Below are 22678 nucleotides of genomic sequence, written 5' to 3'. Positions count from 1 at the left end.
AGCCGCCTGCCTGCTTCATTGTTTCATCCCAGTTTGTAGAGACAACGATGCAGAGACACCGATCCGACGGCCGAGACACTTTCTGTCCTCGTCCCCGTTTAAAACTGCAGAACAAGCATCAGTGTCGTAGAAGCATCCGTGTGTGACGTCTCTCTGAATCCCACTGAGGACGCTTCTTCTTTAAGGCATATTTCATAAGAGCTGATATGAGTTCATGTCTCAACGTGACGACTTCTCGTGGTTTTTATCTTCAGTCCGGGAACAGAAGAAACAGGTTCACCACTAAAAGGCCACACACATTAAAAGCATCTTGACACACTTCTTCTTGACTGCAGTTACACAAGAAATCCTCCAGCAAACTCTCTAGAAACTCTGTGACTTCATAACATTCACTCTGTTTGACGTATTCTCATTACTTAGTGTTTGGTAAAATACTAGTCTGTAGTATAAAATCCACAGTAATAATTTGATTTATAAGATTTACTGAATGTTCAATATGGTAAAAGTGTCTTGTTATTCAAAACATTCATATCAGACTTTTTCTCCTCATTGAAAATGTCATTGATCTGTAATGTGAACGAGGCCTTTGTTGGAATCTGACCCCCTCCCTCCATGAATAACTGGCTGTGTGGTGATGGATACAAGGCGCTGCTCGTGGTGCTGAGACCGATTCTAATGGCTGAGTCCAAGTCGCAGGTCAACCCCCCTGACACCAGACACATATAGACATTTCACATCTGTGTATATGTAACATGTACTAATGTCTATCTGCAGATTCACTACAGCAGCCTCCATTCAGGACGACTTTACAGAGACTTTGATATTTGATTAATGACGATAAACATTGTGCACTTGGAAGTCTTTGTCAAATAATTTGTATTGTGCAAATTTTTCATCAACCGGACTAGCGCAATTTATAGGAAATCAATTATATTATTTATTTGTCAGACCAATTAAATCCATGTGACGTGACCAAGCAACAGTCTGGTTCCGTGAAGCCAAAGCTGTGTCTTGTCTGTCTCTGTGTCTTCAAGCGTCTGCATTCTCTCTAATGACCAGCAGGGGGCGACGCCTCCGGTCCTACAGAAGTCTATATCCAAGTCTATTTTTAGACCAATTCATAAAATGCATTTAGTGGACACCGGGATACAGCCATGATTCTGAAACTATGTCATTGTAACCCCTGTGAGGTGTCTTCTGATTTCTATGTTTGTCGTGCCGGAGCTGTTAACTCCTGTAAAATATAACGGACACAAAGGAAATTGTGGACCTCCTTTTAATCCTCCATTACACTCACACAAAATACTTAGACAGTGATCGTATAGTTTTATAACAACAGAACTTGACTACATGTAACGGAGTTCGAAATACACTGTCATTTTCAATGTATTGTATCTTATTTTTGGTTGTTATTCAACAATCTTGTTGAGTGTGTGTGTGAATTTTATTTTGATGAGTTAAATTTGCGGAAATTGAAATTCATCTCTTCTGCACCTCCTGGGCTTCCGTAGTCCCGTTTTTCCTTCACAGAGGTTGAAGGTAAGTTGAGTGAAAAATGATGTCGCACTATTTCGCCATGTTCTTAGAAATATAACTGTTCAATCAACAAACATTACCGCGGGTAACATAACCACAGTTTTCAGCTGTAGTTTGTCATTATTTTAGACGTTAAAAGAATACATGTACATATAACCAAAAATATGAACAGGTTAATCAACTTAACATAACATACCTGTAAAATATGGAGGACGACATAAAATCGATGTTAGCTAGCTAAAAAAACGGACATTGTTACAGACAATAAAAGGTCATCACTAACTTAATAAAAACATGGCAACTTCAAACAAAGACAACGGACATCTAAAATAATAAAGCTAGACCATAAATGAAATGAGCAAATTTTCCACGGACATAAAAAAACACGTTACCTCCTTTTAATCCTCCATCACACTGAGGATCACAATCCTCCCTCTTTACGGTCCGTTTGTGTACCACTTCATGGCAGTAGATGACGTAGTTCAGCCAATTTAGAAGGGTTTTAACCAGCCATTCTAACTATGTTACATAATCAATAGTGTAATACCACTGTAGTTTAGAAAGTATATTCAATAGAATAACACTGCAGATGCACAGATTGTATTTAATGTAATCAACCGAAATGCATGCATGTAATACTTGATACCACCACTGATATTGACCCAGAGACATTGGAAATCCGAGTTACATTGAACGCACCAGGAGAAGTCACATGCCCAGGTGCATGGACACTGCCTTCCACACCTTTACTGACCTGTATAAATACCTGCAGGCCCCCATTGTTCTAGATTGGCTGGTGGAAGCAGGAGACTCTCACTATGGGGAGTCAATGAGCTGCTCGGTGGCCTGTTGATTGTAGAAAGCAGCGGCTCCTCAGCTGAGATGTTCTTTTCAGCACAACACCTTTTCTTTTGTTAAATACTTTTCATTTTAACTTTTCAAACCATGATGTCTTCTGTCCGTCTGCAGTTTCTTCAGTTTTCAAACACGACACCCTCCAGATGATGGCGTCTTCTCACTCAGAGAGGGAAAGTTCTGGACAATGAGGTGTTCCTCAGAGCTCTGTGTCGGAGTACTTAAGTATTTATTCACTGTGACAAAGTAGCTTCAGAACGAGGAACCAGCGGGTTTGAAACAGTTCTTCATATTCAATTAAAACAAGTGTCTATGTGGGAGCTGTGTTCATAAAAGGATTTGTTTTCTGTCTTCTACAATATCAACATTTCATATTTAACATGTCATTTAACTTTTATTTACACTTTTAACCCATGGCTTTCTTAGGGGTTAGTTGTCTTGCTCTGGGACATTTTGACATGGAGCAGCTGGGGTTCAAACCACCAACCTTGTGGTTGCTGGCGCAGCAGCTCTACCCCTCTGCCACCGTCAACCCTCGTTTGTATGAATTAAATCAAGTATTATATCATATCTAAAGTGCACATGTAGTTCCTGAAATGTCATGTTCAAATATGTAAATGAGGCATTATGTAACTAGTAAATTTAGGAGAAATCTACAAACAGACAAAGTAGTAAAATAAATGAGTCTGAAATAAGACGTGTTACGGAAGAAAAATAGATTGATTGTAACTAAAATGTTTAATTTTGGTGAAAGTGCTTTAAATGAATGCAGTTTATTGTCTTAAAAAAACTCCTCATAAAATCAACTTAAACACTTTCCAGTTGAATTCAACAAACAAACACTCTGTTTATACTCTTAAACACTTCCTACAGATGTTTGTTCTGTTAATATTATGCCCCCCCACCGTTCTTTATGGCCTGTGGGGAATAAACCAGTTTAATGTCAGTAACACGTCACTCGTCCACCCTGAGGAGCGGCTTGTGTTCTCTTGGATAATTAGTGCACATGGCAGCTGTTGAAAAGGAGGATTAATGTCTCCTTTCTGCACAGGTGACTCCAATATTACAGGTAAACTAGAACCACCTTTACCTGTTTTATTAATAACCATCTGAAGTTCATTGACTGAGAAGCTGCTTCATATTGATTTCATGTCTCAAGTATTTTAGACAAACTGAACGATTGTTGTGAATCAATTTTATTTGATGCTGAATGAAGAATTCACTCTGACACGTTCAGGTTCCTGCTGGATTTGAAGCTTGGGAGAACTTTCTTAAATAGATGCTGTGAGGTTAAAGGTCATCACTTTGGAAATGAAACATTTGCTCCCAGATTCTTTGTATGAATGTGATGTTTGTTTGGATCTTCATACATGACAATAAAAAGCACTTTGATTCCGTGGGATTGAATCCCGCTGAGGCCTCGTTCCATTCAATTCAATTCAATTCAATTCATTTTATTCTGTATAGCCCATAATCGCAAATTACAAATTTGCCTCAGAGGGCTTTACAGTCTTTACACATACAACATCCTCTGTCCCGAAACCCACCATCGGCACAGGAAAAACTCCCCAAAAAATCAGACTTCCATCAGTCTGATTTCACATGTTTAATGTTGAAGAAACACTTTTACTTTCCCAGAATGCTTCACTTTGAAGGACCTTCTTCACACCACCGTGTTAAACATCACGCCGCACTTCATTTATTAACATTAGAAACATACAATTATATTCCTGTTAACCCAAAGTAATACATGGAGAGACTATATGTTGTACTATTATATTGTACTTAATAAAAACAGAAGAACCTGATATCGTCTGTCATTAAATCTTTTCTTCAGAGGTTTGCTGAAGCTTTCAAAAGGTTCTTGTTCAGAACAAACTTGATTACGTGAAATTATATTTGATTTAACTCAACAGATTTGAAAAGATTTGAAGATGAAATCGGCTGGAAAAGAATTATATTGATGTCATTACAAACTAAGATCTTAAAAAAAAACACCTGGCTTTTATGAAACACACACACACACACACACACAAATAAGGACAGTTTATCATACAGATATATTTGTCTTTCTTTGGGGGGCTGCTGACAGACCTTTTTATAAAATGCAACATATAAAGATTAAGATTAAACCCTTATTAGGACCCGATATCTAAATGATGATCTATTGATTCATCCACAGAGGCAACGAGCACAACAACATTAAAACACACCTCCTTCACACCATCTGCAACACCACAAGTCCCAGAGAGCTGTGGACCCCCCAGAGTCCAGACCAGCTCAGGTACCCCTCACCTGCTGCACCTGCATCTACACCCACATGAACCTACATCAGCTGTGTGACGTCCTGTACAGACTGAACTATGTGGTGAGCAGAGAGGAAGGTTCTCCACCAGGAGGAGACTCTCCGTCCTCCAGAGAACACAGAGACACTGAGGAACCAGAACTGGACCAGAGCAAGAACCCAGGATAAAGAGGTTCAGTGAATGTGGTGCTGAAGGTGTGGAGGTGGATCAGTGTGTCAGAGGAGACTCTGTAGAAGGACAGAGAGCCAGCAGGACAGTCCACATACACTGCTACTCTACCAGAGGAGGAGGAGGAGGAGGAGATGCGTGTTACTGTCTTATTGTGACCGACATAGTAACCTTTGTCAGAGCACATCAGACTCCAGGACTGATCGTTCCACCCAAACCAACAGTCATGACTGTCTCCTTTCCTCCTGATTCCTCTGTAACTCACTGATACATAAACGTCTCCTCTCCACTCGACCTCCCAGTAACAGCGACCAGTCAGACCAGTTCTACACAGCAGCTGAGGCCAGTGGTCAAATCTGTCTGGATGATCAGGATGTGACTGATCCTCCTTCACACGTGTCACCTTCCTGTTGTTGTCAGACAGTTTCAGGTGTTTGTTTACTGTGTTTGTGTCGATTGTGAGTTCACAGGAATCTGATGAGAGAACAAGACACAATACAGCTGCAGTTATTAATCATGTGTTCATCTATTGACACTTTGATGATGACATCACAGAGGTGAATGAGTGACGTCACAGTGTGAAGATGGTTGAATCTTCATGAATCAAACTCAAAGCACACTTACACTTCCTCAGACCTGGTCTCAACCATCGGACTCCATCAGGCTCCACCCTGAAAGGAGGAGGGGGGGTCAGAGCAGCATGGAGACATGGACATTACATCACTCTCATACACACAGCTTTGTCCTTCATGTCCACATGGACCACCTCTTCTTCTACTGCTGGGGAGCTTCTTCTGATTGGCTGATGACCACAGCTCATGATGTTCATTATTCATCATCTGTTATTATCAGTATTATACTGACCATCATCTTCCATTTCACACTCAGTTTCCTTCAGCAGTCAGTGAATCAAATGTTTTAACCTGCATCAAGTGATTGTGGTTCAGTGAAAACAAGCTGTAATCACAACATGTGACATGTGATCATCTTCTAAAGTAACAGCTGCTTCTACATCCAGCAGCATCAACATCAGGAATCAGGAAACATTTATTGCCAAAATATGTCAAACATACAAGGAATTTGTCTTGGCGGTTGGTGCGTGACAGTAGACAGTGTAACAATAGACGGGACCTTAGTGAAATCAGAAGTGATGTCAAGAAAACCAGAGGTGTCAAGTAACGAAGTACAAATACTTTGTTACTGTACTTAAGTAGAAATTTTGGGTATCTATACTTTACTGGAGTATTTATTTTTTAGACGACTTTTTACTTCTACTCCTTACATTTTCACGCAAATATCTGTACTTTCTTCTCCTTACATTTTAAAAACTCGTCTCGTTACTTCCAGCTTGTCGCAGTTCAACAACACAAACACAAAAAGAACCCATCTAGATAAATGTTGCTATGCGGACAGAGTGCATTTGATTATGTTTGGATGAGATTATAAACATTTAGCATCCAGACACCCGATTGGTTTTCTCCGCGATGCGCCGGCAGATCGGAGCGACACCTCGTGGGAAAAGTGGTCTTTGGAAAGTTGGTATTTATCGACATGGACCCTCCTCCTCTTCCTCCTCCTCTTCTTCACGCAGATTCCATGTAACGTTAGATGAGTATCTTCATGACCGCGGGTTTGTCCTAAATGTTTTATTGAGAGTCTGGCACAACACAGCGACTTGTGAGCAGCGTATTAAATAAAGTGATGTGTGTCTTAATGCGGCTTTGGAAATGAACACAAAGGGATTCTGTATTTGCTCTTGAAGCCTGAACATTCTGGTTATTTGGCCCATGTTTTGATAACCGACCGCTGCCTCCTAAATGTTTCTACATACAGTACTTAAGTTTTTCGAATATTGTATTTGACTTTTTCTTTGCTCAATTGTTTTCTTTTCTGACGTAGTGAACCTGGGGGAGACACTGCAGTCTACCTCATCAATGCAACAACGTGTGTGTGACTCGTGTCACTGGAAAATGGGTTGTGGTTTTATCTGTTTAAGTCAGATACATTTGTTGTTGTTGTTGTTTCCACCATCCCAACGTCAGGTCACGTGATCTGCAGGCGCCTTCTGATCACATTGTAACGGACTGACGTGTTGTGTGAGCGAGGTTACGCATTAAGAGTTTGTCCTTAATGGAATTTCTTACATTACTTTTACACTTTAAGTAGTTTTGAAACCAGTACTTTTATACTTTTACTTAAGTTAAAAGCTTCAGTTGGTACTTCAACTTCTACAGGAGTCTTTTTAAACCCTAGTATCTGTACTTCTACTTGAGTAATGAATGTGAATACTTTTGACACCTCTGAAGAAAACTATAAAAGACTTAAATGAGTTTACTGTCATACGTGAGATGCAGAGTCAACAAGCAACTGAGAAACAAACCCCTATAACAGACCTGGAATCAGCTCGCTAGAGATTAAAGAGACGCTACTAACGGTAGTGAAACAAACTACAACTTGTACAACTAAATTGTTGACCTGAGAGCCGCTCCAAGAGAAACAACCTTTGTATTTTCAGGATCCCAGAAGATAAAGAAGGAAGATCGGTCACTGAATTTGTTATTAGTTATTTAAAAGCCATTTTAAGCTTCCCGACGGCTTGGAACTCCAACTTCAGCAGTTTCACAGAGCGCCGATCCCAAAGCACTTACGTCTTCAACCCAGAGATCGATAGTAGTGAACTTTCTAGAGTTTAATATTAAAGAACTGGTGGAGGAAAACGACTGTTCTTCAACAACGAGCCTTAAAACGAAGGGATCCAAATGAAGTAGACCAGATAGGTAATAAACTTTCAAGATCCGAACAGAGTTTGCAGCTTTCTGCACCACAAACTGTGACACAGGCTGAGTGTTATAGAAATAGACAATAGCAGAGACGAGCCACAGCTCTAGTTACTTAAACTGGATCACTCATTCACCTCTAAAAGAAATCGGCGATAACGAAGGCAGACAGAGTTGGAAAAGGAAAGTTGGAAAACAAACAAGTCACGTTGATAAATGTTCATGCTCCTTCTTTAAAACTTTACTACATTGTATTAATCTTCAAACAGAGGGAATACTAATGTTACGTGCCTTGTTTGTGTTTGCACGTGTGTGTGTGTGTGTGTGTGTGTGTGTGTGTGTGTGTGTGTGTGTGTGTGTGTGTGTATGTGTGTGTGTGTGTGTGGGTGTGATTTCCTTCAGGTGTGCTGGTGACGTCACTCCTGCAGCGGATCAGAAGGGGATTAAATGGCTGTGCCAAGCCAGAGGGGGGGGGGTTTGCTTCAGTGGAAGCCAGAGCGGAACCAGAGAGGTTGTGAGGTGCTGACGTGAGGAGGTTTCGGGAGCCAGTAAAGAAGAAGCCAGACGCTGTCCTCGTCTTCCTTTTGGAGATTGTGTTCAGTTGCATTGTTTTCCTTCATTAAATATCCTTGTGTTGCCGTTGATCCGGATCTCCCGGGTTTATTATTTTAGCTTGTTTACGTCCTCCACCCCTAGACACTTTAGGGACGTAACAACTAATATGTGGAGTTGACTTTAACATAGTTATGAATAGTAGTCTAGACACAACAAACCAGAAGAAAAACCCACATGTCACAGAAAGCGTCAATATTCTGTTCAAAGAATTTGGTATAGTTGATATCTGGAGAGAACCCCCCCCCCCCCCCCCACCATAGGGGACTAAACACACTACTCTGCACCTAAAACAAGTTACAGTAGAATTGACTACTTCTTCATGATACATATACAGAGTTACGGTGTGGAACTGGAGCAGCAGACATGTCCGACTACTTTGCAGTTTATCTCAATGTCAAGTTAAAACCTCAGGAGAGAAAAACATTATGGAGGTTAAATGTTATAATACTAAATTATAAGTCGGTTGATGAGATTAAAACATACACAAAAGAAAATGATAATGAGGTTAATCCTACAATCCTGTGAGACGCTCTTAAAGCGGTTATGAGAGGAAAACTAATAGCGAAGACGGCAGCTATTAAGAGAACTAAAGAAGAAACATTTACAATGGAAAAGGAAAAATTGAGCTTTTAGAGCTGTGGTTTAAAGTAGTATGAAAATACAGATTAGAGGAGGAGCTCAGGCTCCTACAATGGATCGACTATGATACACATTTTATTCTGGATCAGAGGCTTAAACAAAGGATCCATATGGAATAACAGCAATATGCACAGTTATTAAAGATGGAAGTGTAAATACACACTAAATAACCAGGACTTCAGATATCTACAATTAAGGGATTTCTTTAGACAGAAACATAAAGCCCTGTGGTGACGGCCGTGGTTTGGCTCAGCTGCAGAGGGGACGGAGAGGGGAACGGTGCCAGCTGGAGGCATAATTGGCCTCAGGGGGAATTAATCATGGCGTGTGTTCTGCCTTAAGTAGGGGAGATCCGGCGACAGCGAGGAAGACTGAGCGAGGCAAAGAGGCTGGAGCCGGGCGTGTGTTGTAAAACAGTAAATAAAGACTGAATATTGAAACTCTCAGCTGCATCTTGGTCATTCCGGGACCCCGCACAGACCCACACGTTATAAGCACAAATTAACTGTGCTAAAAATTATAATTATTTATTATGATTAGAATAATTAGAACCATAATATGAGTTTACAACTAAAAGAAGTACAGATTCATATCAACTCCTGATACAGGATATACAACATGTTATGTAAAACTAAAATGGGAAGAGAAACGGAGTGAATATTACAAAGGATGAATGGTTGAATAGTTGTAGGACACAACAACCTTCAACATCCTCACGAACATTCAGAGAACATGTCAGAAAAATGTAATCAGATTCTAGATTCTAAGACATGTATGTTTCTTTACCTTGGTAATATAACAGGAGATGTTGTGTTAAAAAGATACAGGTATCTGCTGAAAACTGATAGAAGCTGGTAAAAAGACTTACAAAGAGATGGAACCACCAACACTAGAAGCATGGTTGAAGATTGTGACTGAAATGAACAATGTGGATGTCAATGTGTGTGTGTGTGTGTGTGTGTGTGTGTGTGTCTTGTCTGCGTTGAAAAGAAAATTGGGAAAAAAAGAAAACAGCTGCCGCTGGAAGCACTGAGACTGAAACAAACAGGAAATGAGCTGCACAACCAAAGCAAGGAGCTAAACGAGGCAAACCAGCTGAGTAGAGCTGCAGAGACTATTCTCTGTGGGTTCATCTCCACCACACGACTCTTCACCATCACACAGTCAGCTGATCCGTGGTCAGTAGAAGTATTGACTGTTGGATGTTTTGGTCCTGACAAGCGACCTCTTGTGTTTGTGTAATAATGACTGTTGTCTCTCTGAAGTAAAGGAGAAAGTAGCATGAAATCACTACAGCACCACAAACCCTCTGATGGAGGAGGTCGGGGTGGTTGGAGGTACAAAGGGTCTGACTGTAACACTGCTGTTGACATCCCGTCTCCTAGCAACAGTCAACACTGGTTTCTATCACCTGTAGTCTGGAGGTGAAGATGTTACAGCTCAGGTGGGTCTGCAGCCACAGATCACTGCCTGAGTCCCCTTACAGCTTTGGTCCAGTCCTAAACAGACCTCTTTAGGCTCTGACACACCAGGTCCACAATCAGCTGTTGGTTCTTCACTGAGCGTCTGTGGTCTACTGTCACCTGTAGTTACAACAAGTCCACTTATCATCCAGGGAACTGGCTCTCAGTGCAAAGCACCAAAACCAGGTGAAGCTGAACTCCTTTAAAACACCAAACATTCCTACTGTGATGATCCATCAAGACGGTTTGAACAGATTGTTTGACCGTTTGTTAATAATGTCTGGACTAAAGGACGACACACAATGGAGGCAGATGACGAGCATCTAAACATGTGGGTTTGATAAGAGCCCAAAAACCTGCAGCGTGACGACGTTGACTCATATCAACCCACCATGATGCCGTCAACGTGTCAGGAGACACCACTGTCCTCTCTTATAACGTGGAAACAAGACAAGGGTCCAGAGATACAAGCCTTTCATCACCTTCCTCCCTGTTTAGGTTCATCCTGGCTACTGTTCCTCACTACTTCTGTCTGTATTGATGGTCTCATGTGGGACACAAACAGATGAGTCTCTGGTAGTTTGAGGTCAGCTTGGTGTGTCAGGGTCAGATTAACCAGGCTGACAGTGGGACAGAGAAAAGGTTTCCAGCTCTGCCTCCTCTACCAGACTGATGGTCTGTGGCTGCAGCCTCTTCATACCTGAGAGTCTCCAGTCTCCAGTGTGGATCCTCTAGTCCAGCAGACAGCAGCTTCACTCCTGAGTCTCCTGGATGATTGTAGCTCAGGTCCAGCTCTGTCAGATGGGAGGGGTTGGAGCTCCGAGCTGAGGCCAGAGAAGCACAGCCTTCCTCTGTGATCAGACAGCCTGACAGCCTGCAGACACACAAAACAACACACATGTCACATGATCAGAGGGAACTGTGGGGGCTGGAAGATCACTGCAGGACTGAGATGCTGTACGGTCACATATATATTTGATTTGAATCATGCAAGCAGAAGTAATCTTATGCATTGATGTAAACCAAAACACCAGATGGACATTGGTTGAATCCTGACCTGAGAGTCTCCAGGTCACAGTGTGGACTCTTCAGTCCTGCAGACAAAAGCTTCACTCCTGAATCCTGCAGGTTGTTGTTACTCAGATCCAGCTGTCTCAGACTAGAGGACTGGGAGCTGAGAACTGAGGACAGAGCTTCACAGCTTCTCTCTGAGAGGTTACAGTCACTCAGTCTGAAGAGACAACAAGAAGAAACATTTATGTTAACATTAAATCCTCTTTGATGATGAGTTTAAACTCAAATAAAACCAATGAGAGGAAAGAAAATGTGTTCAGTGAGAGTGTTTATAAATTATTTTGCTCTATTTTAAACAAGAGGAACAATTTACAGGAAGTACAGTAGTATCAACATCAGGATAAGGCGGAGAAATTTCATGTTATTTATTACACCTAAATACAAAGTAAGGCTTCTCTATCCTCTAGTTTACTTGTTTTAAAGAAAGATGAAGAGGCCGAGAGAATAAAGTGAGTTTAAAAGAGAAATTAATCTTCATCTTCTGATTTCTTTTTTTACGTTCTTATTTAGAGATAAACAATCATCAAACTCTCAGCAGGTCGTCACTGTAGAGACACACATTAAAGTCTTTAGTCCCTTTTCAACCTCTGCTTTTCTCCTTTTCATTCATAAATTATATCAAAAATAACATCACAAAGACTAAATAAGATGAATAACAGGATGAACCTGTGATGTTTTATTGTTAAAGAACATTGTGTGTCAGAATGTCTATTTTTTTATCTTGAATGTTTTTGTGATGTCATGGAAACAAACAGAAACTCACAAAAAGGGCTTTTAGTCCTGTGTTTTGTCCATGAGGTTTGTTCCTCTGGTTACATAGTTCTGCTTTATTGGTGAAAATGTTCATGAAATCTAAAGACTTGATGGACAAATTCATAGCTTGAGAAAGACGGATCCTTTTTACACTGTATGGATCTGATAGTTTAGAGACACATTTAAATCATTGAAGACAAACTGACTTAATCTGACCTGAGAGTCTCCAGGTCACAGTGTGGACTCTTCAGTCTTGCAGACAAAAGCTTCACTCCTGAATCCTGCAGGTTGTTGTTACTCAGATCCAGCTCTCTCAGACTAGAGGACTGGGAGCTGAGAACTGAGGACAGAGCTTTACAGCTTCTCTCTGAGAGGTTACAGCCACTCAGTCTGAAGAGACAACAAGAAGAAACATTTATGTTAACATGAAATCCTCTTTAATGATGAGTTTAAACTCAAATAAAACCGGTAAGAGGAAAGAAAATGTGTTCAGTGAGAGTGTTTATAAATTATTTTGCTCTATTTTAAACAAGAGGAACAATTTACAGTAAGTACAGTAGTATCAACATCAGGATAAGGCGGAGATTTTTCATGTTATTTATTACACCTAAATACAAAGTAAGGCTTCTCTATCCTCTAGTTTACTTGTTTTAAAGAAAGATGAAGAGACCGAGAGAAGAAAGTGAGTTTAAAAGAAAAATTAATCTTCATCTTCCGATTTCTTTTTTTACGTTCTTATTTAGAGATAAACAACCATCAAACTCTCAGCAGATCATCACTGTAGAGACACACATTAAAGTCTTTAGTCTCTTTCCCACCTCTGATTTTCTCCTTTTCATTTAATAATTATATCAAACATAACATCACAAAGCCTAAATAAGATGATCAACAGGTCGAACCTGTGATGTTTTATTGTTAAAGAACATTGTATGTCAGAATGTCTATTTCTTTATCTTGAATGTTTTTGTGATGTCATGGAAACAAACAGAAACTCACAAAAAGGGCTTTTAGTCCTGTGCTTTGTCCATGAGGTTTGTTCCTCTGGTTACATAGTTCTGCTTTATTGGTGAAAATGTTCATGAAATCTAAAGACTTGAAGGACAAATTCATAGCTTGAGAAAGACGGATCCTTTTTACACTGTATGGATCTGATAGTTTAGAGACACATTTAAATCATTGAAGACAAACTGACTTAATCTGACCTGAGAGTCTCCAGGTCACAGTGTGGACTCTTCAGTCCAGCAGACAAAAGCTTCACTCCTGAATCCCGCAGGTGGTTGTTACTCAGATCCAGCTCTCTCAGACTAGAGGACTGGGAGCTGAGAACTGAGGACAGAGCTCCACAGCTTCTCTCTGAGAGGTTACAGTCACTCAGTCTGAAGAAACAATGATAAATAAAAAATCAATAAGTATAAAAGATGGCAGGATATTTAAGTCCTGATGTATGAATCTAACTCTCTGTACTTACAGAGTTTTGTTGGAGGCTTTGACCACTGGCAGCAGCCTCAGAAGAGCCTCCTCTGAAGCAGAGTATTTCTTCAGATCAAACACCTCCAGATCTTTTTCTGATGACAGTAAGATGAAGACCAGAGCTGACCACTGAGTAGGAGACGGTTTATCTGAGGAGAGACGTCCTGTACTAAGGGACTGTTGGATCTCCTCCACTAGAGAACCATCATTCAGTTCATTCAGACAGTGGAACAGATTGATGCTTTTCTCTGGAGACACATTCTCACTGATCTTCTCCTTGATGTACTGGACTGTTCTCTGATTGGTCTGTGAGCGACTTCCTGTCTGTGTCATCAGACCTCGTAGGAGAGTCTGATTGGTCTCCAGGGAAAGACCCAGGAGGAAGCGGAGGAACAAGTCCAGGTGTCCATTAGGACTCAGTAAGGCCTTGTCCACAGCACTCTGGTAGAGTTTACGTTTTGGTTTGTCTTCAAATAATAAAGACCACCAGGGGGTTGTTTGTTCTTCTGACAGCAGATTGACACCAGAGCTGATGAAGGTCAGATGGACATGAAGAGCAGCCAGAAACTCCTGAACACTCAGATGGACGAAGCAGAACACCTTTTCCTGGTACAGTCCTCTCTCCTCTCTAAAGATCTGAGTGAACACTCCTGAGTACACTGAGGCTTCTGTGATATCGATGCCACACTCTGTCAGGTCGGATTCATAGAAGATCAGGTGGCCTTTCTGCAGCTGATCAAAGGCCAGTTTTCCCAGAGACTCGATCATCTTCCTGCTCTCTGGACTCCAATGTGGATCCGTCTCAGCTCCTCCGTCATACTTGACCTTCTTCACTTTGAACTGAACCACCAGGAAGTGGATGTACATCTCAGTCAGGGTCTTGGGCAGCTCTCCTCTCTCTCTGGGCTTCAACACCTCCTCCAGAACTGAAGCAGTGATCCAGCAGAAGACTGGGATGTGGCACATGATATGGAGGCTTCGTGAGGTCTTAATGTGAGAGATGATCCTGCTGGCCTGCTTCTTATCTCTGAACCTCTTCAAGAAGTACTCCTCCTTCTGGAGGTCAGTGAACCCTCTTACCTCTGTGACCATGCCAACACACTCAGGAGGGATCTGATTGGCTGCTGCAGGTCGTGTGGTTATCCAGAGGCGAGCAGAGGGAAGCAGCTTCCCCCTGATGAGGTTTGTGAGGAGCACATCCACTGAGGCCGACTCTGTGACATCAGTCAGGATCTCATTGTTGTGGAAGTCCAAACGAAGTCGACACTCATCCAAACCGTCAAAGATAAACACAACCTGGAACTCTTCAAACCTGCAGATTCCTGCTGCTCTGGTTTCACTGAAGAAGTGATGAACAAGTCCCACCAAGCTGAACTTCTTCTCTCTCAGCACATTCAGCTCTCTGAAGGTGAATGGAAATGTGAACTGTATGTCCTGGTTGTCTTTGTCTTCAGCCCAGTCCAGAGTGAACTTCTGTGTTAAGACTGTTTTCCCAATGCCAGCCACTCCCTTAGTCATCACTGTTCTGATTTGTTCCTCTCCTCCAGCTGAGGCTTTGAAGAGGTCTTCTTGTCTGATAGTTGTTTCTGGTCGGGCTGGTTTCCTGGATGCTGTTTCAATCTGTCTGACCTCATGTTCTTGATTGACCTCTGCAGTCCCTCCCTCTGTGATGTAAAGCTCTGTGTAGATCTCATTCAGAAGGGTTGGGTTTCCTGCTTTAACGATCCCCTCAAACACACACTGGAACTTCTTCTTCAGGTTGGATTTGAGTTCACGCTGACAAACTGCAGCAAGAAGTCCTGAATGTAGACAACAAAGAAGATCAATGAGTCAAATAATAGATTTCAACATGTCCTTTACTCAAATAATGACTATGAATATATTCCGTCCATCTCTTGAGACATTAGTGAAGGTCTCATCTATCATCATGGTAAGTCTGTAGAGAAATCCTCTTACTGCTCTGCAGACGGTCAGCCAGCTCGTCCTGCTTCATTCTCCTCAGGAAGTGCACTGAGATCTTCACAAATGCCTCTCTGCTTCTCCTCTGCTCTTCATCCAGCACCTCCTCATCCTCCCTCTGACTCTCTAAGCATTCTGGGTTATCTGAACTCACAACCTGCTGGATCTTCTTCAGCTCCTTCTTCACAAAAGTGAGGATGTTCTCCTCCAGCAGCTAGAACAGAACATTCTATGAATGACACAAACTAAAACCATGGAAGTCACCATCAGGTCCATGTTGGACAGACTGACAATCCACTGTTCTACAAAGTGCAGCATGGAGATGATGGTGAACAGAGAGATGTAAAAGTATTTGTACATGTACACACCATGAAGATGGAGTCCAGGTGTGTTTGATGCTGCTGGGCAGACGGATCTGTGGGAACCTCTGAGCTCTCCTGGTCCTCTCTGTGGAGGAACATGAACCATCAGCTCACATGGTGTTTGTACCATCAGCACCAATGCAACAGTTAGTTTAAGATATTGGCTTCTGTCATGATTGATCATCATGAAAACCAGATGCTGAATTCTGTCGATGTATTTCATAACTGAGGATCAGAACAGTTCTTCATCTGCTTAAGAACTTAGTGTGGGTCATAAGAACGGCATCCATCTTTGAAGTCATTCCAAATATCTTTAGACCGATCACTCTTCATAGACACACATCTGGGTTCAGGAGACTTTCCTCTCTTCTGATGTGAACTGAAAGAAACACTGAGATTACATCATCACATCATCATTTAATCATGAAGCATCAGCCACATGGTGTCCGTCCTCACAGAGACCAAAACAAGGTAAAGGTCCATGAAGTGATGTCTGGATGTGGACCACATGACTCCCTGTAGTGGTTTAGGTCTACTGGTCCTGCTGGTCCCACTGAGAATCAACAGCTCAGTCTTTCAGCTCACTGTTTTCTTCACCAGTCAGTTTGGTTTAGTCCCAACAGGTCTCACCAAGTCCTCCATGGAGGTCTCCCTCCCTCACTGGACACTGCTGAAGGGCCCTGGAGCAAGAAACCCAGAACCTCCACCAGAGAGTCTGAAACACCTTGTCATCAGCATGAGACCCTCACCTTGCATCAACAGAGGGGCGGCCAAGTTTGAAGTTGATGGGAAAATCTTTAGACCGGTTACTCTTCATGGACACACAGCTGGATTCAGGACCATGTCCAGGATCAGGTTCATATCCAGATGCGGGTCCAGGTCCTGGTCTCTGATGGATCCTGGTCACACATGTAGAACCAGAGTGAGTGAATCAAAGACGTTGGGACATGGAGAAGAGTGGAGGACAGAGATGGTCCTCTCACCTCTGAGCTTTGGTCTGGCTGTCATGTTCCCCACACAGAGGGGCTTCAGAGGGAGGGACTCCCTCCTCTGGGTCCTCACCCTGATTCATAGCAGAGTCCACACCTTCACACCTCCACAACAACCTGCTGGGAGAGCTCACACATTATTATCTTCATCAGGACAAACACACAGAGCTCATTCACCTCAATACTAAAACTCTCATGGGACACTTTCTGTGTTGTTGTCGTCTATCTGTTAAAGTTTAGACTTCTGGAGGAAGACAAACTCTCTTTTTTCTTCTTTAAACCCTGTTAAAATGTCAAGAGACGTCATTTTAAGTGCTCGTCCTGTAAATGTAATGTTTTACATGATAATTATTATTATCAGGTCACGTATGCTTGGGCAACCGGGGGAGCTAACTAGTGCTAATTAACAATCCTTGCTTACGAACAGACTAGGGGTCTAACGATTCATCCACTGAATCGATTAATCAATTTATTTTCCTGCGATCCAACTGAATCGATCTGTGCTCCGCAAATTGGCATTCCGGACGACATATATCGATTACAAATCGATTGAAATGGTGCATAATCGATTTGTATCGATACTTGGAAACTGCACATTGTATTTATGTACAAAAACGGTGTGGATGTGTGTTTGTTTGTTTGTTTTTTAGCACTTTAGACACGTTAAACGTTGCTCGATTCAGTCTGCCTGTCTGTGACGTCATCAGTACACAGCGGCAGCCTCACGAAACTCTGAACAACAACAAAACACAGCGTGGAGGAGACGACTGCGAGACATTTACAAACCAACTTATCGATCCAGCGCGTGGAAACATTTTGGCTTTTGCAAACACGGAGGTGTTCTAAATAAGTCGCTCGCTGTTTGTAGAATATGTAGAAGACAAATAATAAAAACACAGAAACACGACGAATCTTCCCGGCCGTCTACTAAGGCGCCGTGGGATTAAACAACGCCGACAGTCAGGACCTCTAGCAGCGTCACCGCTGCAGCATCAGCAGGTAACTGCAGCTCTGCAGACACCTCAGGCCTCGCCAGCACCAAACTCAACATCACAGCAACAATTGCCAAGTTTATCTGTAAAGACGTGCGACCCGACAATGTGGTTGAAAATCCGGGGTTCTGTGAATTAATCCAAACATTGTGTAATTATTGTGTAATGTTTACATTGAAAATGGCACTTGATTCAAATAAAAGGTTAATACATTTGCCATCAATTGTTGTTTGCTTGTTTATAATATCCATAATTAATTTAAACCTAAATTCCTTACAAGAAACAGGGATCTCGGAAACTTTGCCCGCACTGTCCAGTAAAGTTACTGAATCGATTTCAAGTTACTGAATCGAATCGTTCTATATTAACCCAGATTGTCCATGAATCGCGTTTCGAATCGAATCGTTGTTAAAATGAATCGTTACACCCCTAGAACGGACACATTTAATTTAATTCAAAAGTGACCCTAGCTGACTCCAATCGGAACCCATTTAATTCTATTAAACATTAAGAATAATTAACCTACATAATTATTAGTCACACTTCAATCCTGAAATGGACGGTTAGACCAAAGAGGTCAAAGGAGGAGAAATTATCCTCAGATTTATTACTATTATGAAAATAGTAAGCATTAAGTCATCCCTGATTGGATTCATTTTGGTTCCAACTCAAGCCACATTTTAGGGCAACTTCGATTACACAGAGGCATCACAGATTTAGAACAATTTTACTCCCAAGAGAAAACCATTGTTAAACATTTAATTCTTATTTTAAGAAAGCGTATCCACTCTGCCAGCGTAGCATTTGCTCCAGAAGTGGCGTACGGATGAAACATCACGTACACATGTCCTACGCAGTTTTCCCTTAATAAATCACAATCACTTCTAAATGCAGCGCAGTTTTTGCGGCTCAATGTCACGCCCATAGTTGCCCATATGACCCGTCTGTGGAACGCCCACAAATGAATATTCATCGATTGCGAAATCATGGCAAACACTGACAGGAAAACCAAGAAACGTAACTTCACTCGGTGTGAAGTCGAAATGATCATTGGCGAGGTGGAAAGGAGGAGTAAAATGCCTTTTGAAAGGCACAGTATTACTAATGCCAAAAATGCACCCGAGTGGCAAAAGGTTGCAGAGCAACTACGAGGGGCCGTTGAGGACTTAACTACTGAGACACTCTCACGCGTACTAATGAAACACTCGTGCGCATCTCACTGAAGGCGGAAGCAAAGAGGGCGGGTTTTGAACAGCGAAAAAGCGCCAATCTTTCGTTTTTCCTTAATATGCGTCTAAGTCCGGACTCGCCCGTCTTTATATAGGTCCACATTTAAAAATACTACCATATTTAAGTGACGGAATAGTTGTTTAAGCAACATTTCTGCGGTCGGTTTATCAACATTCAGCCTTCGTAACAATTTGCTCCGAGGATGTGGGAGATGCGACGTAGTTAACGGGACCGTCTGACTCCTCCAGACGGGCCGTCAGCTCACCTCACGCCGCAGAGAGCAGCCTGTTCTCGGCCAGACTTATATGAAATTATCCGCTTGTATTACGGTGACCAGCAAACAGACTTCGAAGGCGTTTAAGAAAAAACTGTTTGCCATTCATTACACGTGAACATCAATACAATATGCCCACACTTTGGCTCTCACACTCACACACACACACACAACCCTCGTTGCAGGCCCGTGTCGACCTCCAGACCTAAAACTTTAATGGCCGCTTCACTTGTTCATACAAGCAATAAACACAAAGCACGTTCCTGATTCAAAGGGGAAGATGAGCGGGAAGAAGAAACAGCAGCAACCATAGATATTGTACAACAGCAGGCGCAGACGCGGGAAACTCTCCTTTACCCGATCCTCTCCTCCCGTCACAAATGTCCGTCTCCTCTTGTGGGTCACAACAGTCCAAACCACAGGTTACTGGTCGTCAGCCATTAAGTTACGAACAGGATTGAGCTTACACTATTACAACTAGACGTAACGGGGAAAACGCTCTTCTGTCTCCGATACGCTGAAGCTGAAGCCGCGCTTCCTGGAGGAGTCGGATGACGTCATGAACCCAAACACAACACCGTTTGCGGTTCCGCCGTTTGTGTAATTCACACAACAAATAAAGAGCAGAAATAGTGGTTATTGGCAGATAACTGTCTTTACGGAGACACGTAACGGAGATAAAACACGTCCCCTTCAGGTGTGAATATCTTGATAACTTTACCAAACTGGAGAGATCCTTTTTACCTGTAGAGGTACGTAAAAACATCTTAGAACAATCACACGTCCACAACCATCAACCAATCACAGCTTACTGAGCTTGTAGACATGAAGTTCCTCAGTGAGCAGCTCTCTTCTGTAGAAAAGGAGCTTGGTGCTTCACTTCCATCAGACGCAGTGAAGTGACCTGAGAGTGTTTTTACTCTTCACTCTTCACCTGTTGGGGCGGAACAACTTACTCACGTATCAGTCTCAAGCTGTGAGGTCAATCATTTACCTTCATGACAAACACAAAGTCCATGTTGTACCTGCAGGATTCAATGGCAGTATTCATGCACCTTGAACCCTCTGGCTCAGATGTCCACTGTGCAAAGGATTGTGGGTAAGAACAGCCACAAAGTTGAATAGTTGTTGATAATAATATACTTCTTCTAAGTCGTTGGTTCCTATTGTACATCCTTGATAGGAAAACCAGATGTTCTGATCCGTGAACACGATTACTGGCTGCAGAGTCGAGTCCACATGAGTACTCAATGAATACATGTTTTTATTTGTTTTCTACATATTAGGATATCGTATAATAGCTTTTTTGATTTCAAATGGTACTGATCTAAATAGTATTAGTTGGAAGTTAATAATCTCTTATTCTTTAAGCAGCAGTTTCCTGTGATTTCTCTGTGCATGTGTGTACTGTGATGATGGTTGGAAACAGACAGTGTACGAACTCAAACCTTCAATTCCTCCCCTGAGTGAATATCGATTATGAGACTTGACTTATAGTTTGATCATTAGTCCCTTTTTAGGGTGGTGCCCCATTACGTATTTATTTTGAGAATTATCTTTGTTTCTAACCCGTCCGTAAAATGTCCCTTTGGTGAAAAGCTGTGGATCAGCAGCTCTGATCCAACAGATGGTGGATTTAGTTTGCTACAGACGAACAGCTCGTCATCGCTCTCAGAAGACGAAGAGACCTTGAGAGTTTCTCTCCAACGACCCGTAAATAGTGGCGGCGCATAACGAGTCGATATGAAAGAAACAATGATGGCATAAGAAGGACCTGATTTGGACTTTGTCACCTGCTGCCTCTCCTCTGCAGGATAAGATAAGATGATCCTTTATTACTCCCACAGAGGGACTTTGACCGGATTAAAGCAGTAAAGTGGACGATGAAACAAGAGACACGAGTTTAAACAATCACAGAAATGAATACGACGTGTTAGTGGTCACCATCACGGGACGTTACAGAGCACCAGCATGTGTCTGCTGGAGTGGACTCGCCCTGTGGGAGACCTGCTACCTGTCCAGTCCGTGTCCCCAGCCCCCAATGCATGCTGGGACAGGCTACAGTAATGAAAAGTTATTATGGTCTGTCTCCCCACTTGAACAACAGGGCAGACTTAGTGCTTCTATTGCCATCAAAATGGTTCCAAGTCTCACCAGATACGCTGTCAGCCACGTCCATCACATACAACCAGCATTTGAGCTCTTTATAACACCATCAATTGAAAAGGAGGCTTGAGATGACAAATGTAGAGGGCCGGCGTGTGAAGGGGAGAGTTGGGAAGACTTGGATGTGACGACTTGCAGCCTACATCGGGTTCTCATTGTGGCAGAAGTGTACAAGTCAAGAGAAGAAGCAGCAGAAGCCTTTGTGCTGCTGACACTGGAAGGGGAATATTTACAGCCACCATGTCGCTAAACACCTTCCGTGTTTATAGAGATAATATGCTGATCTGCATCTTTCTCCATAGTTGTGTAACAGGTCTTCCTGGATGTTTAAAGGAGTGGATGTTTTTTTAATGTTTCATTTCATTAAATGTTTTCATCAATTTTTCATTTAGGTAGTCAATGAACAAGCACAAAGCTCCTCACACATAAACTTGTGGACCAATTTGAATAACGATCATCTAGAGTTTGCTGGGGTCCAATTGACCCCAATGGTAAAAGATGTTGGTGCATTTGAAGGTAACAGGAAGGTGAAGCTGAGCGGTAAATCATTTACCTTCATGACAAACTGCACAAAGGTTGTTGTATTCAATGACAATATACATGGCACCTTGAACCCTCATATATCTGCTGTACAAAGGATTGTGGGTAAGAACAGACAGTAAAGCAGCCTGATTGCGTACAGTAAAATGTGATTAAATGCAGAACACAAACTGTAATTCCTCCACCAACCCCCCAAGGAGGAAAAACACAGCACTGTGAAAACAAGCTGCAGGAAAGTCAAGAAACAAATATATTCATATTTTCATTATGATTTTCATGTTCATGTTCTTCTGATTTCTTCATTTTTGTTGTGTATTATTATTATTTCTGACAACATATTATTAAATTCATCTTTAAATGATCACCATCTCTCCATCGATCACATGAATCGAGCTGCAGGTGACAAAGTTTCCTTTGTTATAACTTAAATGGTGTATTTCTCTCTATATATATTTAACAGCTCTACTGGGGGCTCCTGAGGCCGACAGAGCAGCAGCACAGTGTCAACAC

General features: G+C 42.0%; 1 protein-coding gene across 1 annotated transcript in view; it reads right to left on the bottom strand.

Annotated features, from left to right (window-relative positions):
* LOC120830143 (uncharacterized) overlaps nt 1–22678 on the bottom strand; it is a 68291-nt gene that overhangs the window by 25492 nt on the left and 20121 nt on the right. Inside the window, exons 9-11 of the mRNA XM_078086295.1 lie at nt 13389–13562; nt 12403–12576; nt 11417–11590 (exon numbers count right to left, since the gene is read on the bottom strand). Of these exons, the coding sequence (XP_077942421.1) occupies nt 11417–11590; nt 12403–12576; nt 13389–13562 (522 nt within the window). The remainder of the gene's footprint in view (nt 1–11416; nt 11591–12402; nt 12577–13388; nt 13563–22678) is intronic.

Source organism: Gasterosteus aculeatus, chromosome 13 (genome assembly GCF_964276395.1).
Source record: "Gasterosteus aculeatus chromosome 13, fGasAcu3.hap1.1, whole genome shotgun sequence".
NCBI classification, from domain to species: Eukaryota; Metazoa; Chordata; class Actinopteri; order Perciformes; family Gasterosteidae; genus Gasterosteus; species Gasterosteus aculeatus.
Note: the sequence above shows the minus strand (reverse complement) of the source record. Positions and strands in the feature narration are given on the sequence as shown.